This window comes from Dicentrarchus labrax, unplaced genomic scaffold, assembly GCF_905237075.1.
Source record: "Dicentrarchus labrax unplaced genomic scaffold, dlabrax2021, whole genome shotgun sequence".
Taxonomy (NCBI): Eukaryota; Metazoa; Chordata; class Actinopteri; family Moronidae; genus Dicentrarchus; species Dicentrarchus labrax.
In genome coordinates, this window is record NW_026136720.1 from 29248967 (window position 1) to 29274788 (window position 25822).

At 40.1% G+C, this 25822-nt stretch overlaps 1 protein-coding gene across 2 annotated transcripts; it reads left to right on the top strand.

The window, feature by feature from the left end:
* The first annotated feature begins 3 nt into the window (after positions 1-3).
* Positions 4-24279, top strand: chka (choline kinase alpha). Of its 2 annotated transcripts, XM_051383289.1 has the most exons (12): positions 5-516; positions 1462-1570; positions 3636-3689; positions 11073-11186; positions 12418-12551; positions 14362-14466; positions 15098-15156; positions 15245-15332; positions 18980-19088; positions 19182-19288; positions 19374-19455; positions 20177-24279. In XM_051383289.1, exons 1-12 carry the CDS (start codon positions 281-283, stop codon positions 20234-20236), a joined length of 1257 nt encoding a protein of 418 aa, XP_051239249.1. In that variant the 5' UTR covers positions 5-280; the 3' UTR covers positions 20237-24279. The 2 variants fall into 2 exon arrangements, with proteins under 2 accessions (XP_051239250.1, XP_051239249.1); XM_051383290.1 differs by lacking the exon at positions 3636-3689 and having other exon boundaries at positions 4-516.
* The last annotated feature ends 1543 nt before the right edge of the window (positions 24280-25822 follow it).

Genomic DNA, 25822 nt, shown 5'->3' on the forward strand with positions numbered 1-25822 from the left:
ACTTTATTCATTCCTTGCCAGTGAACGGACCTCGCTCGGTACCTGCTCCCGCCGCCTGACTTCACCACAAAGCTGAAACGACGCTTCGCATTTTACCAACGAATAATAAAGAAACAAACAACAACTCTCTGTCCTTCATAAATTTACCGAGAGAAAAAACATTTGCAACCAAAAACCGACATAAATCCTCCTGCGTCACAAACCAGAGGATACACATCCGCTCAGAGGGCCGTTGAGCACAGAATATTTACGTTTCATTTCTTTCTTTGAAAAACCCAAAATGAAGACCAAATTTATCAACGGGGTTTCCTCTTCCCCCTCCATGTCGCTGGGTCTGCTGGTGACCGAGAACGCCCAGCAGGTCCAGCCCAACACCGAGGAGGACTTTAAGGAGCTGGTCTGCGCCGACCAGCCCGACCTCGATACCCGGCGCAAAGCTTATCTGTGGTGCCGAGAGTTCCTCCATGGAGCCTGGAAAAGCCTGTCTGAGGAGGATTTCCACATCACCATCATAAGGTACAGTGTGTTCATTTGCTTGTTTGATGGAAAAAGGCCCAGTTGGGTTGAAGCTAGTGGAATAAGGCTGCTATTACACTGCCAGTCTCATGATAAGAACTGGTAAAAAAAAAAAAAAAAAATCCGCAGTATTGTTCTTAAGATGATGTCACCATAGGAAAAATATGGAGAGTCGTCATAGTCAGGCCATCATTAACTCTCAGCACCTGCTGACCTAACTTCAAATATTAATGTGTTTTCCAATTCAGGCAGACAGTGAGTGTTTCTGTTCCAGGCTGGATGCTCTTTATTTAAGTCCTTATTGATCCAAATAGGCTCCTTTTCAAATGAAAGCTGCAGTAGCTGATATTTATACACTTTTTTGTCATATTCACTGAAACTTTCACTATATCCTGACAGTAGAGCATGACACAGATAATCTGTGAAACAATCAGGTTCCTCTGGCTCCTCCTAGAGCTCCTAATGGTTTTACAAGAATCCACCGGGCCTGAATGAAAACAGCCAATCAGAGCTGAGAAAGATAGAAATACACTTTGGGTTGGTGGTTTGAGGATAGCTGATTGTTGAGTTTCATTCCCAGCATCGATATTTGACGTCCTGGGAATGAGACTCGATAACTAACTATCTTTCTTGGCTCTGATTGGTTGTTCTTGTTCAGGCCCGGTGGATTCTTATAAACTGACAATAGTTGAATAAGGCGAGGTTCAGCATTCGACTAAGTATGCTGTACTGTGTTAAATAGTATAATAAAGGGAGATACGAGAGTAAGATTCCTAGAAACCTTTTTGAAGCTGTATCCAGTAAAGAAAAACATCAGGGACTGGAAACCTGCAGCTAAATATTATGAGGAAATTAGAAAAATATGAGAGTAACATAAACCACATGACAGTTCCAACGAGTAATAATGAATCCTGTTCTCTGGCTGTCTGACCATCTGTCCTCCAGGGGTGGTCTGAGCAACAAGCTCTTCCTGTGCAGCCTCCCTGACAGCCTGGACACTGTTGGGGACGAGCCGAGGAGCATCCTGCTGCGCCTGTACGGGGCCATCCTGCAGGTGGGAGCCACATCTCGCATCATTTCTCTTTGACAAACCGCTAAATGGTGTATTACTGTGCAAGCAGAGAGGTACAAGTAAGCCAAACTCTACACAAGGATGTATTGTCATATCTGATAAAACTAGTTTCCCTCAGTAGTGTGTAGTTATTAGACTGTAATTATTAATGCTTTTAATGAAGATTAGTGCTGCCATACAGCACACAATAACAGCAGAAATGTAAAAATCCTACACTGATTGTCTTTTAGCTAAACCTGTAAGAATGTTAGACTTATCACAGGGATGACTCATGTAACTGGGGTCAAAGGTTACTGTACAGCTTGAGTTGATAATCCCAGCAAGCAGACAATAGAGAAAAATGATAGTACATACAACTGTGTGATGTGACAGTGCCGCCACCAGAGGCTGTTGTTGTGTGTGTGCGCGTCTGCAGGTCATATGCTTATGTTAGTGTATGCATGCATGTGTAGTTATGCCTTCACGCGTGTATGTGTGTGTGAACGTGTGTGTGTGTGTGTGTGTGTGTGTGTGCGTGTTAGCCATTGTTGTACATGGTGATGTACCCCCATGGCTGTACATGCATGTGTTCTTTGCCGTAGGCTTCCCAAAGGAGCGTGCCTTGGGCACTCTTGTTCCCAGGTGAACCCACCAAAAAACACGGTACAGTATGAGATCTCTGAAATCTCAGCCTAATACAAAGACGTAACACACACTCATGTAGCACAACCCCGGCTGGATACAGTGTGGAGGGGAAATGTGCTGAAACAACTCTCCTGTCTGTCTCTTTTCTTCTCTAAATCCCTGCCTTGTGATTCTTAACTGTTAAGAAGTCAGCTGAATTTTTTTGAGCTAGTGGACAAACAGGAAGAATCTGCACATTTGCTGCTCACTCAGCTGAAAAAACAACAACAACAACAAGAAAAGTCAATAGCCAGTAGTGTACAATTTGGCTTGTTGTTGCTTCACAGTTTGCACAAAGGCAAACAGATAGTGTATTTTCTGCAGCTCCACAGCGGTGTCAGTTAACACAGACAGACAGAGCCTTTTTATCTCCTAAGATGACGTGGCTGGTGTGTCCAGAGTTCATGATCCCAGCAGCCCCTTGGGCAGTATTGCTAAGAGTAACAGAACTACCCCAAAGATAACCATTTATTAATATTAAGATAACCACCATCACATGTCGCTGCAGATTGATTTCACTTGCAAATACGGAGTGACAAGAGTTCAAGGACTTCAAAACAAGAATTCTGGAAACAGCATATTCTAATCTCGTGCTTGTTTGAGGTGTTGTTTTTCGCACATGCTGCTTGTTCCAGCCAGCAGTGATAAATAAAAGACACAGCCAAAACAAAGACGCAGCGATACGGGCTCTTCAGCTTTCTCAACCTTAAAATTTTTAATTTGCAGCCATTAAGTGATTCATTTTCATGTGCGCATTAACCACAGGCGCGACGAGACTGACCCACATTAGTTATTAACTAAAGGTTGTGTAATTGCTAATGGCCGTGTACGCGTTTAGCTTTTATTGCTAGGAATGTCCGAGAGAGCCAACGCAGTGTGTCCTTCACCAAGGTAACTGTGGCCGTCTCCGTCAGGAATTAGTGATGTCTCGTCAAAAAGCTAATATGATTACGGAACTCAGATGTCATTGTCAGAGTGCACAGCGACTAATGATTAAACAAAGCCTAACTGCATTGCATTTGGGTTTCTCAGCAATGAAGATATGTGAAGATCACGCTGGATGATGGGTAGATTCAGCCAGTAGATGTGTATATTGTTAGCCCCAGCTTTAAAATCCACCACTCGCTAACAGAAAGTAGTTTTATCACTATCTGACCTCTGTCACTGCTCTCTCTCTCTGTCTGTAATGTTAAGCAGGTAGTCAGTGGAGCGCAGCAATTAGTCTGACCCATCCTCTGCACTGTCCTGTCCAAAAGACTTGGTGTGTGTTCGAACTCATACTGTACTGTCTGCGCTGCAGGCATGGCTAGGTTTTGATGTTGACACTCATGGACGACTTCCCACGTATTCATGGATAGTTCTTTCCTTTTTCTTTTGTTGATAGATGTCCTGTAATAAAGGGGATTCCCGACAGTCAAACAAAGAAAATCACTTCCAAGTAAGTAACTGATGATGGTGCCACCATACAATATGTTTCTGCTGCCCCCGGAGTGTCACACCCAGTGTCCATCCAGTCACCAACACTCACCGTCTCATCCCCAGATGTCTGAAAACTTTCTTTTGTTTCCCTAAATTCTCCTGTTTCATTGTGATCTGCCTGAACTCCTGAGGCACTAGTTGTTTCAGGGAAATCACAGTGAAGACTGAACCTCTGTAAGTCCTGTCAGCGTTTGAACAACACCTGTCTCTCCTTACTAACCCCTGGCGCAGGATGACTGTAAAAAGTGAGTTGGGAAATGCTACAGTCACTGATTTCATTCAGTGGAGGCAGTTTAAACAAACCTGATTAAAAGACTCTTCTTCTGGTAAAATTTGCTCATCTGGCTTGAATTTAAATGAGTTGAAGTTGAAAACTGAGGGAATTCTATTTGGAACAGACAGTACACACTGTACCGAAGCAACAACCAAATCTGTAGCAACATTAATACAGTATGTTCAGAGAGTCACTGCTGGCAGCCTGGAGCACTGTCAAACCCCATACCTAGTGACTGAGAAATTCCTGCATCATGTGATCACAACCCTTGACCCTCACATTACCAGGCTGAATCACAACTCCCTGTCGTGTCCTCGAGGTGAGGTCATCGGCCGAGATAGCCGCTATCTTTCCCCCACTTCCCTTCCCTCTAATCCAGCCTTCGGTTTAGCAGCGAGGCTGATGCAGAACTGACCCCGTGTCAGTGGCTCAGGGTAACTTGCGATCCACCTTCTCGAACTGTGCTGTCTGGTCAAAGTAGATCCTATTTCCTATTTGGATTAGATAGGTTGGCACCGCACCATAGTAGCACTCTGACAGATGCACTGTGGATGTAAGTGAATAACAAATGACAGCAACCACTAGATGTACTTATTACTAGAGGTATTTAACTACAGAAATATCCAGGTATAGTGAAAATGTTAATTTGTAAATTCTCAAATAATGGCCTCAACTGCAGAGAGAATTATGCCTTTAATTTAAGTTTTTTTTTAAAATATGCCTTCAAGCCTAATTTTCCTCGTTCACCTGTTATAAATTCCGGACAATGTACACTCTTAATTTCATCAGCACAACAGCAAAGTCACGTTATACTCACCACTAGGGCTGCAGGCCGTAACGTACGATTAATTGCATTATCGATTCATCTGCTGGTTATTTTCTTGATTGATTGTTTTTTCTGAAAAAAAAGTCCAAAAATAACAAAGAAATCCCCTTCAGAGTTTTACCAGATTCAGTGTAATGTCTTTAAATGGCTCATTTTGTTGGACCAGCAAAATATATATATTTTAATCGGTTATCAAAATAGTGGCTGATTAATGTTCTGTCGATCAACTAATCATTCAGTTGATGAATGGTTTCAGCTCTGTTCACCCCTCTGCTGCTCTGAGTTCCTCATTTCTGACAGAAATACTGTTTCGTCAGTTAATTATTCCCAATGGCTTTCTGTTTTGCAGTTTTTCAGATCGCTGCCATCAGTGAAACTAAAGACATCCTGCCCAGATGTTTCAACTTAAAAGCCTCCTCGTCCGTTTTTAAGTTGAAACATCTGCATTTAAAGGTTTAAGTTTCATTAACGGTAACTTAATGAGCAACTCAGTGACATAACAGTGAACGAAAGCAGTAGTTTTGTTAAAAGGGGTATTATTATTACTCTGTTGTTGGAAATTAGCGCCTCTGCTTCCCAACCAAGTATCACATCCGTTACAGGCTGAATATCCTAACAGTAGTTATCTAATAGTTAGATTTTTTTTCTTTGACTAAGAAAATTCTGTACAAATATTAGGAATGGAAATGGAGAACAGATTCCAAAATAAACAGTGGAGCTTTTGCACGCCTGAGTCACATGTATGCCTTTTTCTACTCTTGTTTCTACACTTTGTTCAGAGATAATAAAACAGTTGCGTTGATGCTGAAAACCTGTGTAGGCCTACTTTTTTCCCCACACAGAAAAGAATCAATAAGGGAACCAATAAAGAATTGGGCCGATAAACAGAGTCGATACTGGCATTGGTATCCATAAAATCTAATCAACTCCTATCTCTAGTGTTAACACACTCCATGCTAACACCAGTAGAGCTAAACTCGCTCTAAAATATGCTGCATGTATCTTAGTTACACTATAAAAAATGTTAGATTATGTGACTGTGTGTGTGTATATTAAAAGATTATATGTAATGATTTGCCTTTGCTGTTGGTTGGTGGGTATTACATAACAGTATGTATTTATTCAAGTCCTTATCGCTGTCCTGCAGATAGATATATGGAACAAATGGGTCACAGAGGTTCTGTTTAGTTCAGATGGAATTGCCCAGCCTGGACTATGCTCTCACTGCTCTATTGACACACATAACAGAACAGATAAGTATTGAGGTTAAAGCAACAGCTGTCGGCACAGTGCACCTGCTACACCACTTCCAAGGCCAGCCACTAAATACCTCGGTGCCGAGTAGCAGCACTGATATGAGACCGGTGTAACAATCGAAATGTAATCAAATACCCGGAGAGAAAATGGTCCCAGCTACTACATCGGCTGTCAAGGCTGTGTGCGATACGGAGATTAAAATGACAGAAACAGGAGGACCTCCCATTCATTCAAAAAGGATATTCTGATTTACTATAGGAAGCTTCTGTTTCCTGTCCCATAACAGGAAATAGTGGGCGCGAGGGTGCTTGTTTGGAATGTTGAAATTCTGCTGTGTCTGAATGGTGCACTGGTTTGACATCTATGACTTGCTGCTAATTAACGTGTCAAGTGGAAGACTTGTCTGAGAGAGTGAGCCAACTCAAACAGAGTGCTAAAACACTGGCATTTAAAATAGGTCAGAGGAAATGAAACAGAGGTTGATGGAGGACTGTCAGTATGTGTCCACCAGGGTCACTGTGTGGGATGCTGTGACAGCCTATAAACAAGCAGGACAAGAGATGAACCCGTTCATTAACATAACTGGCATTTGAATCAAGAATAGGGCTTTAAAGGTCCTACAAACCTACTCACTCAACTTCTTAATACAAGTTATGGGGTCCTGCAGCATATTCTACCCAAGTTAAAGCAGTTTTTGGTTATTTCACATGAGAGTTGTGAATTTCTTTTTTCTCTCTTGCCAATATACAGCCGTAGCTCTGTCTGAAAAATATTATGTCGCAGAAAGAGCTGTGTATTGGCAAGCATATCATACGTATCACGATACAGGGGTTACAGTTCAATATATCGCGATACTGTAAGCAAGGCAATATATTGTCGATAAAGTTTTTTTTTTTATGTAACCACAACAGTAGGATCTGCATTTATATTTATCACTGTCCCTTGTTTTTTGGGGTTTAGACAAAAAAATCAATACAGTGTTTTTGAGAATCGATTCAATATCACAAAACAAAATATTTTGATCCTCAAATGTATCTATATTTTCTCATACCCCTAGTCATGTACTCGTGTTTTTTACATTGTCAAATTTGATCAAACCACACCCACCTAGTCGTGATTATATTGAGAAATATTGATAGAAATACTTTAGATTTGGCACCAAGCTTTCAGGGGCTTTAATGATTTTCAGCATCATTCCAGTTTACGTGGTAGCTGTCTGACCGGCACTACCAAACTCACAGTCAATGTATCTGACGGAGTACAACTCTTGGTACACCGCATTTGTCTTTATCACTACGGCTATATTTAAATCAGTGCACTACACAAGAGCACAGACAACATTGTTATCGCTGGCATATGTCTAAATTAAAGTGATTGTACAGTCCTTTTCTTAAATAAACAGGTCGAAGCAGGTTTGTAAAGGTTATCATTTTAATAGAGATTATGCACAAACTGCATCCCTGACTTGCTCCTTTGATCTGAACTCAAACTGTCAACTGGGCACATAGAAAATGTTGGATAAAACAAGCCAACAGAAGCTCTGCATAAACAAAAGGTTAGTCCATATGAGGGCTGGATGCTGCAGATTTAGGTCAATACAGCTATAGTAACCAAGATACTATACTCGCTGAGTCACTGGAATATTGCTGGAGGAGCAATATATCCTATAAGCTGTCCCTGTCAGAGTTTGAGTCTCTTTGCTTTATGCCGAGGGGGCCAGCTGGCTTGTTGTCTGGCAGTATGTATGTCAAGATGATTATGGTAATGTGGATAATTCACGTTGGGGATTTGGAAGGACATGTGATCAGCATTCTGCAGAGAAGGCATTGCATAACTCTAATGTCTAAATGCCCTGGGAATGAAACAGAATGTGTGCACGCTGTTCAGGAGACAGACATTTCATGTGTCCAACATGTTCAAGCATTTCTAAACTGCTCACTGTGTCCTTATGTTATTATTATGCAGATAGGTAGTAGGCTATTTGCTTTGAACACTGTTCATTCCGTTTGTCTGTCAGCAGGATTACTGAAAAACTCCTGCCCCGATTTACATAAAACTTGAAGGGAGGGTGTAGTATAGAGTGGATTCGAATCACACAATTCCAAAATTTCTCCTCTTAACAAACTCACATGTACGTAATTGAATGTGAAAGTGCAGTTTGTTTGCAGATGTCAAATCTCTGTTCTGAGAACAGAAACATCAATTAATTGATTATTTGATTGACAGAAAATTAATCAGCGACTAGAATCAAGTAATTGGTAGTCACTTTTAGAGTGAAAAAAAATGCTGCTTTGAGTTTCTTGAATGTGAGGATTTGCAGCTTTTTTTTTTCTTGATAAATGAAATGATAGTAAACTGAATCTTTGTGTTTTGGACTGTTGGTCAACAAACAAACAAATTGAAGATGCTGCCTTCAGCTTGGCCATTTTCAAAATTTTACAAACAAATGATTAATTGATCCATAATGAAAACTGGAGTTGCAGCCCTATTCACAATCATTTTCTTTGAGATATAAGCTGAACATGTATTCATCATGATTTCAGACACAACCTGTGATACAGGTCAATGGAAAGGTCTTTATCTTCATTTGCCTGTTTCACAACATGGTCCCTTCAAAAAAGGAGATTGATTAGATTTCTTGTATCTATCAATTATACTCTCTAAATAAAAACAAACTCATTATTACATTTCTACCTTCTATTTAGAGTATATTTAATTTCCAACATTATCTCAAAAGTGATACCAGTGTCAGGGTCAAGGGTCAAGAGTTCAGTACTGAGCTTCTCTGTAGGTGGTGAAGTACAGTTTTGTTTTAAGAAATATTCTTGCAGTGTGGATCAAAATAATGTGTAACATCAAGGAGGCCACAAAGCAGGCAATGTTTCCTTTGAGCAGGCTTCCTACTGGGCGGTCAGTTTGAAGCACATTCCATGGCACGTAGCCAAAGACCCCAGCATTCAGATCCAGATCTCTTTTCTTCTGCAATTTATCTGAAGGTTATCCACTTAAGAGGGATAAGATAGCAGTATATATTATACTGGTTTCTATTGGAGCTATTTGGAACTAAATTGAAATGCAGCAGATTGCAGCATTAGCTGGTAAAACCCTAATGGGATGAACTTCCACTGACTAATATATGTAGCTTTCATCTCCAAATAGATTTAGTTTACTCAGTTGACAACTGACAATTAAACTGAACAAACATCTATTTCAAAGGTCAAGTATAGGGCGGCAACTGAAAAATATTTTTAATTATATTCAATTAATAGATAGAAATTTGTTGGTCCAGAAAAAGTATGAAAATGGTGAGAGATGTTGATCACTGTTTCCCAAAGCCCCAAATGACATCCTCAGTATACTAAAGAGGCTTAAGACACCAGAAAATATTCACATTTGAGAGGCTAAAATCCGAGAATTTGGAATTTTTTTCATAAAACAATGACTCAAAACAATGAAACAATTAGTAGTCGGCGTTTAATTTAATATTCGACAACTAAACGATTAATCAACTAATTGTTGATTAGTTGCTCAGGCTCAACTATACTGGTGTAGTAGTCCCTCTTACCTAGTAGATCAAGCTCCAAAACACTGGATCCTATATTTCCCACAATGCAATTCAATGGGATCTTTTGAGTTTGTAACACAGGCTCTCTGTCATACACTTTTGGTCTTCAGCCCAGACGACGATAACCCAAATGGCATCCCTATGACACCACCAAGGTTGTTTTGTCAGACTTGAAAAAGCTCCTCCAGAGCGACGGAAGACATTATACAACTGTTTATAGCTGTAGAGAGAGTTGAGACCCCATAGTGGCAGAAAATGACATACTGCGCATTTAAACCAAGAAGAGACAGTTTTCTGGAGCTAGTTTTGAGCAGGCATTGTTTTCCAGCTGGCTAGTATAAGAAACTCTTGTCAGAACATGAATAAAAATATAAATGGCAAAGAACTTTCTTGCTTGCTAGTGTACTACTACAACTACTTACTTGGATGTCACTAACAAGCGTTCACTTTGGTAAAACTTTGAATCCTCTCGACTAAAGTCAGCCAGTGTACCAATTTCTGTCTTCATTGAAACTCTGCCATCAAGAGATGCTATTAGAAACAAAACTTCACAATTTGGAGCTTGTGTTTGGTTAGGAACCTGTTTTACTGTCTTCTCCCCACAAAACCGACTGGAGCTGAATCAAGTGGGTGAGAAGCCAGAGCACAGCGTTAGTCTTTCAGGCCCCGGGACTTGTGTTTGTGTTGGTATGAGAGAAGGTCTCCCAGTTAACCTTGAGCCCCTGCTGGGCTCCAGGCTACGTGCATTGGTGTGGGAGTTTTGTGTGTCTCTAAGATAAAGGGAGAAAGACAAGGCTGCCCCGTCTGCCTCAGTAACTTCGACAGTCACTGGGTCTCTGAGTGGGCCAACTTCTTCCTGGAACTTTTAATCTACCTCTTGTGTTCTCCTCACCGCTCTGACAGGCAAACCAAACTAACCCTAACCCCACAGCATATCTCCTCATTCAAACTCCTCCATCCTTCTCCCCCACCCTGTGATTTCCACTTAAGCCCCTTTCAGGCTTTAACTTCACCCTGCTAATGTCACATCAGACCTCTGCCTACTTAGAAACCTTCAAAATGTACGTGAATCTTAATCCAGAGCTTTACACAATTATACTTTAAATGTTAACTGTTCACATGAAGGCACTGTTATTATTTTTCTGGAGGATCTCAATTCTCAGATTACCAGCTAAGCCCCCTGAATTTTCATTCTTTCCAACATTCTTCGGGATGTAAATTTAGCAGAATGCTTTACCTTCCTTAAGATCTCAATCCATACCTCACTCTGACTTTCACATTTTTAAAACGTGACCAGAAAAAGCTCTTTGTCTCATCTCTCATGCTGTTCTGACTGCCTTTTAAAGCACTGATGCGTGGTGATGGTGGTGTGGACTGCTCTCATACTTTTAATGTTGAGCTTACTGTTGTGTGTTTCCAGGGGGCCGAGGCCATGGTGTTGGAGAGTGTGATGTTTGCCATCCTGGCGGAAAGGGAGTTGGGACCTAAACTCTACGGTATTTTCCCTCAGGGCCGACTGGAGCAGTACGTCCCTGTAAGTCACCATGTTGTTGTTCATATGCACATATGTTTACTTGAAAGTACAGTACTATAATTTTAAACAGGGGTGCACAAAATAGTAGGAACACCCTATGCTCTCCATTACTGTTTTTTACATTGTGGTATCGTAGTGTACATTGGGCTGGGTATCAAAGGCATGAGGCAACCCCTGTGGACAGAAGTGGTATCAGTTTTAAATTGAGACTGTGTCATTACCAGTGAAAAACTCTCTTTTAGTACATATAATCACTGACAGCTGGGGACTGAACGATGCAACATGGTGTTGGTGTGTTAGTGTACTGTTCAATGATGCATCATTGATTGATGTTCAGAGAGAATTAATAAACCATAAAACATCTGCTATTCAGTAGCTAAACAGTTCTGTGTTACACAATTCATTTTACTGATGGAAGAGAAAACAATTTTGAGCTCAGCTGACTTTATGTAGCTCCCATGAAACTGAAAATCCAGTACTGCAACACAGTGAAAGCCCTGCAATGATCTAAAAGCAGAAAAATAAACTTGTTCTTATGTGAGGCATGAGTTCCAGGACATTTGTAAACTGCACCAGAAATTTGGCATTGAGAGATATTTATATTTACCAATCAGGCTGTTCTGGTTGCTTTAAAGCAGATCTAATATTGGTGTCTCAATATAGTAAATAGTATTAATAGTTTGGATATCGTTTTAGTAAAAAATTAGGATGGGATGTGTTTTCCTGTATTAAGCCATTTTGTGATTTGGGCTAATAGATAAAGGACCAGTGTGTGAGGATCTATTGGCAGATTTGGAATATAATATTCATAGGTATGTTTTCATTAGTGTGTAATCACCAGAAAATAAGAATTGTTTTTGTTACCTTGGAATTTTTATCAGGGTGTCCACGGGGTCTTAGAAAATCCAACAACCTGAATTTTAGGCCTTAAAATGTCAAATTACATTCATAATAGTCTTAAAAAGGTCTTAAAACATCTGAAATTGAACCGGTTGAAACCCTGCAAAAACCCTGTTTATCTACAGAGGGAGCGGGTCCTCTTTCATGGAGGCCGCCATCTTGAACTGCCGTGTTTCAACAGTAGCCCAGAATGGACAAACCAAACACTGGCTCTAGATAGGGCCGTTTCTCGTTTCTCCTACACACTTGGACGGATGAACTATCTGCCACTGAGACCTACAAAATGGTTACTGTATGAATACAGTAATGATTTATAATATCTTGTTGACAGAGCCGTAAACTGGACACCTGTGAGTTGAGCGACCCAAGCATCTCAGCGGAGGTGGCCGAGAAGATGGCCAAGTTTCATGGAATGAGGATGCCCTTCAACAAGGAACCCAAGTGGCTGTTTGGAACCATGGACAAGTAAGTCATTCCCATCCTGACCCACCTTGTGTCCGGTCTCTTTATGGATATTACTTTATGGATCTTTTTATGGATTTATGGATACATTCTGTGTGTTATCTGGCTAACACCTATTCACCAGGTCCTAAGTCAGTAAGTGGAGTTTTAGAATCCTAAGAGAGTAAATTTCGTCACTGATTACTCACTCATTAAGTATGAGGTGGCATGTGGCTTATCATAATGCACTTGCGTTTCAATTAGCATTCAAGTGTATTTGTTGGGTGTTTACAAGGTTTACATTGCACAATGTTTGTCAACGTGTGGTGATAAAGTCCATTGTCCTGCTCCACTGGTCGTTTGTACTGGTTTATCACTTCCCGGATTATGTATTTAAAGCATTACTCATTTGTCCTGACATGTGACTGATTTTGTACATTTCCACGTCAGAAAAGATCAGAAACATAATATGTAGTATGAGTTTATCAGGAATCTGACTTGACTTTTTCAAAGAACGTAGAAAAGATGATTTGATGAAAGTAGGATTCCCTATCATCTGGACCGTGAGATATTAAGTCTAGTAAAGCAGTTTTAACTCTTCGATAGAGATCCCATTGATTTTAGTTTTTTAGACCTGAGTTGAAACAGAAGCTAAACCTTTGCAGTAACAGCCAAATCACACCAGAATTTGGTTTGTGGCTGTGTTAAAGTCCTCAGCTGAGAGTCCTTTATCTCTGTCTGATGATTTGGCCTTGAAGTTTAGTATGCCAACAGCAAATGGACCCAGGTTGTTGATTTTATCTTTGCAAAGTGACATTCAGTTTAAAAGAGAGTTTATCAGTTTTATGACTTAAAGGTTTTTTTCCAGGTATATCTGTTCACTTCAGTGCTCATAGTTACACATCTACAAGAACTTATGGAATTTAACCAGATTATAAAGATTTAAACCTTTACCTCCATTTTAAAAGAAAGAATGCAAGGAACAATATTTAAAATAACCCTAACCCTTTTCACATCGTCCCATCCCTATACAGAAATTACCCCTGTGGGATAAATAATTTTTTTAAATTGAATTAATTGAAAACCTTGTGAGTGCTGATGCATCCACACAGATCCTGAATCATACTGAGGCTCCTGAATGCTGCCTGTTGTCCCGTTGAGATGACTTTAGTGAATTACTCTTCATCATGTTTTAGAAATCATGGTAGAGTAAGCAGGAGCTGCTTCTACACCAATCTCACCTCCAGCTACCAGTATATGCGTTGTTATCACAAAAATAGATAAGATGTGAGAATGGCAGTAATGAGGATTTAGCTAAAGCTTGTTTTGAGGTATCTGACTAGAACAGACAAATACTCTTTAAAGAGTTCAAGTTCTTGAGAAAAGGAGAGCACAGATAGGAGTAATATTTTTGACTACATGGTGGATGCATTTTTTGTGCTTTTGTTTCTCTTCTCTGCACACACACACACACTCTGTTCATACAAACTGCTATCAATCCTTCTACTCTATTATCACTACTGCTACTAATACTAATTAATAATTGATTGTTATTGCATTTGTAGAAGAAGGAAATGTACATTAACACACAAATATTTTGCCTTTAGTTCCTGTAAGGTCATTATACCCTCTGATTCTCATTCATGGAGTTTCAATCTGTGACATCGTGCTTATCAGTGAGTCAGGTTGACACTGAAGTGTCTCTAAAGGGACACTCACTCTTTCACATGATCCTGACTTCACTGTGTGTCACTTTCCTTTATAAGACACAACTCAAATGTTTCTGAGGGGAAGGGTGGAGTATAACTAAATGTGTGTGTAACCCTCTCTGCAGGTACTTGAACCAAGTCCTGAGGCTGAACTTCACCCGAGAGTCCCACCTGCGGCGCTTCAACCGCCTGCTCAGCTACAACCTCCCGCAGGAGATAGATATGCTCAAGTATGTTCCTGCCACACACACACACACACACACACACACACACACACACACACACACACACACACACACCAGTACAGAGGGGATAACATGTGACTGCAGAATGGAAAGTTTCCAAACATGGTGTTGTGCAACAGAATGTGTCGGTCCTAGAGAGCACAGAAAAAGCTCAAATTAACCTGGCTGTGATCAAAGCAAACATGATGTCATTCATATCACAAAGTTCACACCTGCTCATGTTCTAGACATTTAGAGATAAAGAAGAGTAAGTCAGTTAAGGAAACTCCTACATGTCAAGTTTTTATGTTAGTTTTTGTTCCATAACAGGGATCAGGCCACAATGAAAAGCAGCAACATAAGCAAACACCAACCCTATTAATACACCTTATACTGTATATCTTATGGTCATTTTAATCATACAAGAGTAGTGGAGGTTTGGCTCTTAGTCCTTGGGATCAAACCATCTATTTGTTCCAGCTGCTTTGTTGTAAGCCATTAATGCAAAGGAACCACCATCTGTTGTTTCTAAAGAACTTTTGCTATTTTGTAGCTTCATGATAATGTATAGGGAACATTGTGCTCCATGTATGAAGATGCACACAGTTGATCATCCTCTGACGTCTGTCCTTTTCAGGTCTCTGCTGGAGTCCACCCACTCTCCTGTAGTGTTCTGCCACAACGACTGTCAAGAAGGTAAATCATATAGACGCAGTGGCCCCTAAATGCTGCACATTTGCTTTTCTCTTTCATAAAAAATAAAATTTCTTTGTGTTGCTTTCAGGGAACGTCCTGCTGCTGAAGGGTCGCCAGAGCTCAGACAAACAGAAGCTGATGCTGATTGACTTTGAGTACAGCAGCTACAATTACAGGTAAGTTAGCAACTACTGTATCACAGATTTCAATGGATGGCAAAGCCTGAGATATCGTATTCCTCTGTGCCAGAGAGCTTCATTGTTGTCCAAAAAAACATTAAGAACACATGAATGAGCCACACTGTTGCACTGGATGACATGTTCCTTCATTACAATGAACCTGGGCACTGTAGTTCATTGAGTCTATCCCAATTACTGTGTCCTGGTGGTAACCATAACTTAAAGAACACGCAGCTGAAGAGAAATGGAAGAATTGGAAAATGTTTAAATGAATATTGTGCAGTAAAATATCTTGCCTCTCAGTTGTTTATTTTGTTGAATTGACCTCCACATGAGAAATGAAACTAGAAGATTAAAGGAAGGAAGCCAATGTTGGTGTTGTTCCCCAAACGTGTCCTTTTGTCCCCTGAGCTGCTGCCAAAGTTATGTTTTGCAGAAAATACACAGCGTGCTGTTGTCTGACAGACGGCAGTTTGTCAGTAAACAGAATGGATATTTTTATTGTTGCTGGTATTTCCCGTTTACTGTGAACAACACGCAGAAATCCCCTGGATCTCAGCTTCTATCAGCTTCTGTCAGAAGTGTTCAATAGTGAATAAATACAGACATTATGTAATTAATAATCACATGAATAGTTCGGGTAAATTACCCAATTACTGTGTTTGTGAAATAACTGAAGGAATTATTAAACTGGTAGGTAGAGCGGTTGGGTTCGCGTCCTAAATCCAGTGCACCGACACAGTACCTAAACGTCTCCTGCACATGCTACCTACCTAGCCAGCTAACTAGCTAGGGTTGTTAGCTTGGATTATCACTCAGTTTCAATGAAGTGAAGAGAGAGAGTATTAACAGCAGCAGCTAGCTGCTTAAGTCAGAGTTACCTTGACACCATTTTGATTTTAAAGTAGTTCCTCTGAGAAAGACTCAACCCTGTAAGGAAGAGAAACACTCTTCCTCTGTGGTTGTTCTAACCAACGGGGGCTAGCTAACCCTGCTAAAACTGGCTCTTCCCTTATGTAATAATAATAATTTGTAATAAACAAAGCTCACCACTAAGCTAGTTTAAGCTAGATTTGAGTTTGAGTGTGCTGTTGCTATGGCTAACAGGAGCTAACTGGCTAAAGCTGGTGGTAGCTGAGTTTGCTAGCTTAAGAGAGCCGGGGGGCGTACGATTGGCTGAAAGGAGAGAGGGTGCTCACAACACCGCCGTCATGAAAAGTGAGGCAAGAATACAAGCGTTACTGGAAAAAATGCTATAATGAAATAATAACAGACTTTTAAAAAAAGCCCTTTTTGAAATAAAATGTCATGCAGTAAAAATGTCTTATAAAACTGAAAATAAAATAAGAGTTTTATTAATTTCTTGAATTATTTCAGAGATTATTGTTTCATTTACACATTTATGTGGTTATTTATTTCAAAATGATGTATTTGATAGTGAACAACTGGGCTCCATACTTTGAGCGAGTCAAATGGTCTGAATAAGAAGTGGTCCAGCGGTAGCGTCTGATCCAAACCCTCTCTCCAGTCCAGGCATTTCTGATAAATCTCCCTCAGTTGCAGCTGCTGCGTCACCGTCCCGCATCCTCTTGCCAGCTCTTTACCTCCCAACTAACCTTGGCTCTGCAGTCGAACGGCATGTGGAGAGGGCTGGGAAGGCAGGCTGATAGTGAGGCACAATGTGAAAGAGGGAGTGAGAGACAAAGAGAGACAACCCACATATTGGGCCAGAAAGAAAGCAAAATCTGAGTAAAAACGTGAGGAACAAGATTACAGCCTGGCTTGTGTCCTTGTGTCTGCGTTTCATCAATGTTTCCTTCTAGCCGCCGTCATTTATGGCCCCCTCCCTGTTAAATTATTCACTGCAGCTGTTATGTAACCAGAATTTGGCAGGCCAGTGAGGACGCACTGGAAGCAATGGAAATACTTTATCCAGGCCTGTCAATGTCACTAATGGAGACACTGGTGCAGTAGATTTTCACTACAGTCGTGCACAAAGGACTGGGAATAGAATGGATGAAATAATGGGGTTGTACGTCTGAAGGAGCGCTTATTTTTATCACCGTTGAGTGACTTCAAATGTGTTGCCAAAAACCTGTGTGTGTGAATTCCTGACTGATTCATTTCTGGGAAACACATTGGCCTTGGCTCACTGCTGATCTCAAACAAAAGTCTCTCTCGCTCTCTCCCACACACACCACACACACACACACACACACACACACACACACACACACACACACACACACACACAGTAACACTCCCACCCCCATGCAGTTCTCTTTAGCGGGGCCCCTTTAAGTCTCCTCATATGTTGCTCAGCAAACACGTGATCCTGCATGTGTACACAAGTGACACACTGCACACACTTTTCAAACATGTGAGCATGTGTCTATCATGTATGTACAGTAAAGAACACGCCCACAAATGGATGCTCGATGTGGAAACAGAAGGGGATGACTGTGCTTTATACAATAGGTGTATGTCTGTTTGTTCGGCTCTGAATCACAGAGCGAGTAGTTACCGTACATTCTCAAATAGTTCATTACAGTGAGAGACAAATAGAGGCTTTATTAGAGACAGGTCTTAATTCTCCTGCTGTATGAATATATTTGCTACTTAGTTTGAGCCCCTCTTGCAGCGGGGTTGGGTGGATGTGGACCACGTTGGTCTAGACCACAGGCTTTCAAAGTCTGACACCATGGCCCCCCTCAGGCAAAATCGAGACAGCTGCACAGAACAGTTTTGTTGTTTTCTTACCCACTAACATTTGTTAACTATTATTTATCCATTATTTAAATGCTGTCTTTAATTGGTTATTAATTTAAATACTAATAGTGTTGGTGATTTTTTTATTTGAATTTATTTTTATTTTTATGAAATAAATGTCACAATTACTGACAGATACCCATTTTCAGATACCACATTGATGTCTTGTAGTTTCTTACTAGTGTGTCCAACTTTAGTGAAAACTGAATTGTAAAAAAACAGCCTCTGATTCATTTGACAAATAGTTACAGCAACCCTGCTGCATTCACTTTTTCATAACATTTCCCAAAAGAGCAGTGAACCATTATTATTTTTCAACTAAAGCCACTTGACAGCAGTCGTTTCCCTCACTTGCTGGGCGTCAGCTGGAGAAGAATGAAACATCATCAGCTGTGTTTTGTCCCTTTAACCCAAAACCAGTGCGTCAGTGCAGTTGGCTGGAGAGCACAAAAGGCATCAGGGCTGGTTTTGGATCAGTAGTGAGTAAACCTTCCTGATGACAAGATCTCTTGTTCACCTATGCAAATCAAAACCAAGAAAGGGAACAATGGAAAGTTTCTAAGAAATGTTAATAACTAGCTAGATGTGAAAGCCACATCCAAACACACATGTATGTCTTGGTCTGATTGCCCAGTAACAGTCCTCGCCCAGTGGCAGGACTGAGGTAGAAAATAAGTTCACATTTGAAATCCAAATACATCATCTCTATATAGTCTACTTCCCTCCAGAAGACAAAACAATCAAACTCTTCCAAACACATTCAGTTATGAAGTACAACCTGATAGACACCACTGGATGTAGTATTTATTAATGTAAAGGCATTGTCAGTCATCTCTAACTGTTTCTCGGTCTCTCTCCATCTGTAATCCTCACAGGGGCTTTGATATTGGCAACCATTTCTGTGAATGGATGTACGACTACAACTGTGAAGAGTTACCTTTCTTCAAAGTCAACGCTCAGGCCTACCCTTCAAAAGCCCAGCAGGTGCGCATAATATGTTAAAATACTAAACGTTTAATTTATTTGGTTTTACGTGTCGACCTCTGACCCGTGTTAACCTGTCCTGTCTCTGTGCAGCTCCACTTCATTGACAGCTACCTGCGTGAGTCTGACCCAGGGTTTGACAACCTGAGTGAAGAGGATCAAATGAAAGTGAAGGAGGGGCTGTACGTGGAGGTCAACAGGTGAGTCCAGATGTAGGACACAGTACAAGACAATGGAAAGGTAAAGAAAGAGCACATAACAGTGACCATGTGTTTTTGAATGTAGGTTCTCCCTGGCATCCCACTTCTTTTGGGGCTTGTGGTCCATCATCCAGGCCCGCCTCTCCACCATCAAGTTTGGATACCTGGTGAGTACAGGTTTTTTTTACTTTCATGCTTGTTTTGAATTTTAATGGCTTCTATGTTTGATGAGAAAAGCAAATGTAAAAGGCAGCTAGTGAGACGTAAGCAGTGTTATCCTGGAGGGTGATGCAATGTCAATATTTACTGTGTAAAGAATAGGTCAGAAGAGGTCAGGTCATGGCAGTCTGACAAAATCACAGCGACAGACAGAGGAAGGTTATTTCTGCCACAACTGTCTCACAGTTAATCCTTCCTAAGTCCCGCCCCTTTTTGGTCTGTGCTCCAATAACAGTTGAGAAAGCCTCAGTCAAAACCTCGGTCAACAGCCTCCTTTCCTGTACTCAGATATGCTATATGCTAGGCTCGGCTGTGTTCAAAAGACAACTAACTAGCTAGCTAATCTACATTAGCTGATGATTGATGTAGACTAGCTAGCTGTTTAGCTAGCATTTTGCTAACATTAACTAACTTAAAGGTCCAGTGTGTAACATTTAGGAGGCTCTATTGGTATATTCACTATACTAACTATGTTTTCATTAGTGCATGATCACATGAAAATAAGAATTGTTCTGTCTGTTACCTTGGAATAAGCCTTTTAGATTTTGATGATATTCAGAAATTTACTTGAATTTCCCTCAGGATAAATAAAGTATCTATCTATCCATCTATCTATCTATGTGTAAACATATGTCTATATATAGTAATGTATACTTGACTGTATTGTAGGAGTATGCCCAGGCCAGATTTGATGCCTACTTCCAGCAGAAGAAGATCTGGGCTGTCTAATGCAGCAAGCTGATTGGATGGATCGACAACATTCAGCCAAACAGCAGATGGAGGACATACGGGCTGATAGACTCCACGATCCATGCTTTACTTATACTCCCTGCCTCCAGAGGATTTGCTGGCTACTGTTGGTGTCGTGTTGCCCAAAGCCAAAACTTGATCACAAGGCTAGGTGCTTAAAAGTACGAAATCCATTGCAGCTCAAAGTTTACACTGCGTAACTCCTTGAGAGCCAAAAAAAAAGAAAGAAAAAACATCCACTCGTACTAACCTTCATCACCGGTCAGAACTGCTCTCTGCTTTGGCCTATCACTAACATGAGGGTTACGTTTTGAGCAGGAGAAGGGTGGATTTCGGTTAAGGTTAGATTGGAAACATTGCATCAATGTTTATGTATTGATCATTCCCTTATGGAAATGCTCTGTTGGAGAGAACCAAAATGTGAACTTCTCTTCCTGCTTACAGCAGTAGCCAGTTGCTAACTATGTATATTATATATAGATCTCAATGTGCCAGTAACCTGGCCCTGTCTGTTACTGATGGGCTGACTTGTTGGACAGTGGAATCATGACCGACAGGTCAGATTAATGTCCACACTTCTATTACACCCTCGCTTTTTTGAACGGTTGTATATGACATTTTCTTCAGGCCTGGGTAAATACAGTTATGTTGTATTTTCAAGTATGTGAATAGGTGAGGTTCCTTTTTCTGGGTAGCTGGTTAAACTCCACCAAATTAAAATCAAACACATCAGACTTTACAATTACGTTCCAAACTTTCCACTACAATTAGGTCTCAGTCTTTGTGGCTTCCTATGCAGTTGCACTGATCAGCTGAATTTGCTTAAAGTGTTAAATTTTCACTAACAGAAGTTTGGTGGGTTTAAGGTATTCTTTTGGATGCACATCTACATGTAGTTTGCACATTGAGTATTAACATTTGCATTGTCTGATTTAGCCAAAAAGACATTCCAGCCATGCTTTATAAGCCTGGGGAATGGTTGCTATGCTCTCTATCGGACACAAGGGAGGGAACTGACCATATTTTTGCTTTTTTACTTTTATATCATCACTGCGTTGAAGAAAATGTCACACAGTACACATGGCTGTGGTTCCTTATTGTGGTAGTGGATTCTTTGGTGATGTCTCTGGTTTTTTGGCAAAAGAGCCTACTGCCAATGGGCCTCATCATCGTACCCATAATCCAGAATAACTACACAGGTTCACATCATACTGCACAGCTGAATTTTTCATAGATTACTTATTTAAATAAATTGTAGCTGAACAGTATCTCTGTTAAAGCGGCATTTAGTAAAATAAGGCTTTTACTGTATCTATCAGTGGACAAGGCTCATATTATGGCCACTGTCTGCTCTAGCATGATGAAAGTCTTACTTAATGCACATTTAACAGAGGAATTCAGCACTGGAGCGGTAGAGCACTGTGTCCTGTGTGCGTCAGGCTTACGTCATAGGCTCTGCTTTTAAGCTTTCTCCTGTGGGATAATTGTTTAAAATGAGAGCTGGTCAGAGTGATGCTCTGACTAATTCGTCCTGCTGTCTCTCATCCAAACATCCTGAGACCAGCTCACTTCTACCTCACCCATGAGAAGTCATGAGAAGTGCACCAAATACTCAAGAACTATCGTATTGTGCACAGGTCCACATACAATTGACTTTAAATGAGACTTTGATATCTTGAATTTTTGTTTATTTGCTAGGCACCTGTCTCATTTTGGTTTAAAAAAAAAAATGGTTAGCATTCCCCATTCCACTGTAATTTGTATCTGTGGCTAAAATCTAGCTTCTTAGCTCACCACTACGGTAGCAGTGCCTATTAGACTTAATTAGAAACGCTAACACTGACAGCAAAGCGTTACATGGCAGAAATACATTTTCTAGATACACTTCTTTCACATTGCCCACATTGGAAGGGAAGAAGAACAGACTGAAATTGACCTTTCGCTAAACCCGCTGCCTCAGTTACTATTGCTACATCTGTGAATCTCATAGGCATTTTACAATGATTTACCTCTCAAAAGTATTTTTAAAACAATAGGCCCCTGATGTCAGACAGTGGTCGACAGAAGCATCAGTTTCAACAACTGTGATCAGTTGCGGCTAGCTAGCTAATATTGTAGCCACACAAACTAATGGTCAACTACCAATTAATAGTGATAATTAGGTACTAAGCTAGTTAGCTGGACATGCTAACAATTTACATTTATGTTGGAGCAGACAGCACACTCTCTACTCCATTATTTTGTCTTTTATTTAAGTTGACAGGGACCACATATAAGAAACATAAATTCCAATACTTGAAGTCTGATGCATTATACAGAGATGTAGCTAAAAGCGAGCAGGTTAAACAATAATGCAATAATTTGCTCACGTGTTTCTGGTTTTAAAAGACTAAAAGAAACAACATCATTCTCCAAACTCTTTAAATGCCGAGTATTTCTCTTACTACAACCCCATGCACAACACGCCTGTTAGAGTTACAGGTGCGAAGCCATGATTGGACAGTCGCTGTTGGAGTAAGGGTTTAGCGAAAGTCAATTCAAAAGCTGTGAGTAGTAATACATGATACCGCTTGGAAACATTTTATTTGATCCTTGTTTGCCACAAAATGTATAATTCATAGTTGCTGTGGAAATATACATAAAGAAATGCAGCTTAAAAACACATTGCACTGTACTGTGTGACTGTGCTGCTACACATGAAAGCTGTGCAACCACCACAAAGGCTGACATGCATATCCATATTCCTGTTAGGTTGTAGTGGGTTTATACATCCCTGTTTACCTGTGAGCCACTGGGATTTAGCGTGGAAGCCCCCAAAATGAATATGTGACTCTGTGAAGTGTACAGTAGGCATTACTTCGCACTTCTTGCGGGAATGGCTACACAGTGATATACACTGTACACAGAGCTGAGGGAACTGAGCTGGATCATAATCTGATCACTTGCAGTCACTGATACTGGAGCCATCCAGAGGTGTTTGAATGTCTACTGTGGCACTTTTGATCTGAGAACACCCCACAATATATGTATTTGAGCGTTTTCATGTTTAAACATTTGGGGGTTGTTGAACTGTGACTCTTTAAGTTGTTGAAATGTTAGTTTCATTGTATTTTATTGTATATTTCTATTGTTATATTTCCTTTGGAATGTGCTTCATGTATAGTTTTAAATTTATTTTGAGATATAATGGGAAGCACCAGCAGAATGTGCGGTGAATTAAACTGGACAACTATTCAAAATTGAAAAGTGTAATTGTTACATCCCTTGTGAGGCAATACTTTACACCCTTTTTATTTCCAGAACCATTCGGAGGGTGTTTCTTCTATTGAACCTTTATTCATAAGCTTTGTGTTTGTTTTCTTGTCTTGGATTTTCTAAATGTATCACCTTCCCAGTCCTTTCACTGCAAGCAATTTCTAACTAAATTTTGTTGTCCTTTTCTATTGATCTTTTTTATTGATTGATTTTTTTTTTTATTTGTCATAGAAAAAATGGACACAGTGATCTGTAACAATAGCACATTCCATAATTGTTACTTAACCTTCAGTATCATGTACACTTCGGACCAGAGGAACTAAAATTTAGATCTAATTGGTTCTTCAAATAAAATTGTAATTTGTCCCCAGTAGAGAACAAACAACCTCGATTCTGTTCATACTTGTAATTTAATGTATGTAATATTCACTAACAAAAATATAGAGGGTCATCAACTATCCACATATAAAGAATGAGAAACTTGTACCATATCATTCTTGAGAATGTACATTGTGTTAATGTAATACACTTATGTTTTTGTCGAAGAACACATTCTGTTCTGTGATAGCACTCACAAAGACACTATCATGTGACTCACAGCGATAATCTTTGCTATCTATGCAGCAATACCGAATGCATATGTACTAAAAAAAAACTTACGTTTTCATTTACAAGGTTTCGGGTGAACTGCTGCAGCATAGAAATGACCCTGGCTGTAAATTTCCTTTTTTTTTGCTTTGCACAAATAAAAATGTCAAAGAAAACAACTGAGTGATTCTTTTTCTTTCTCTTGGACATGTATTCATGGTAAATATGACATGCTGTAAACCTTTAATTAAAAGCGGGGTCCCAGTAAGAGGCAGGTCTCCTTTACTAGCCTGGTGTGGATTTTATAGAAGTTCTTTGGATGTATAAAACATTTACCCTTTTACCTTAAAACACACCAGATGGCCCACTTTTAAGCTGCTTAGATCGCCTACACAAATTTAAATGTTTAAAATGTTGTCAATAAGGACATGTTACACATTGTTAAATCCGTTAGGTGCTCATGGTTTTTGTAAAATTAACTGAACAGTTGAATTGTGGAGAATCTGTTGAATTGAATTGAATGAAATTGACAGAAGTCCAGTACCAATAAGTATTAAGATCTGAAATTCCTAAGTTATTGTTCTAGAGGTGCGAAAAAAGCTCCCCCTATTGACTAACAACTTAACAAAGGATGTCAGGAATAACCTGCGCTGTAACCTCATACTTACACCAATTTGAAAGATTGTAATGGATTTGTGCTTTGCACAGAAAGTACTTTAAACACTGAAAGAAATTCTAAAATTCCACTGTGGACATTTATGGTTAAGATCTCCACAAACTTGGACATTCTTCCTGTTTAAATGCAGTTTAAATGGAGAAAAGCACAGCAGTCATGTACACAGCAGGGCAGTCAATACAGATTTATATGGAATGATTGAGATAATGGATGCTGAGACGAATGAGACGCTGGAATGCTGCAGCGATGAGTCAGACTTGGCTTGGTGGAGTGAAGCTGCGGCCAACTGACCTATCCACACACAGCCGACAGTATCACTGTAGCCAACGTCACACTGTTGCCAAACATAGCATGCTTTCACATTTTGCTGTCCGAGACTTTGCAGAAGCTCTGCAGTTTGACAGCACGGCTGCAGTTTATCGAATTGTATCAGTTTTTAAATGTATGTTTGCTGCTTCGACAAATTGTATTTTAAAAAATTAAGAAACCTAGAAACCTCAAGAAGTCCTGTTTTAACTCGCTGTTTCAGACAGCCAGCTGAGCTCATTTGCTTAGCTGTGCTCTTTTATTTTTCGGCGTGTCGTGGCTCTGTGATACTGCCAACAATCTATAAGTGTTGTGCAACAAAGTAAAGTCGGAAAAAAAGTTTATATAATGGTGTGTAACATTTTTACTGATGTAAGATTACTCTTTGGAGCATTTATCAGTGGTTTGTTTTGCACTTTGCCCAGTGAGGAAGTTCACAAACCAAATACCCATCATACTCAGTTGCTTCACACCACTTCAAAATTAAGATAAACGGTTTATTAGCTCCATAGTACAGCCACGTTTGAAAATAATTCATGGATTCTAAGAAAATATCGGAGCATCTGTGACGTGACCACTGAAGCTTGGATTTCAAGGGTATTACTCGTTGCCATCTTAGCAGGTTCTAAAAGGTTGGATGAACAAGCAGCAACCACCACAGCTGGTGCGGTAGGCAGAGACACCTGTCCATCAAGGAAACATAATCATCATCCTCTTCTTCAGGGGAGAACTATGGAGTC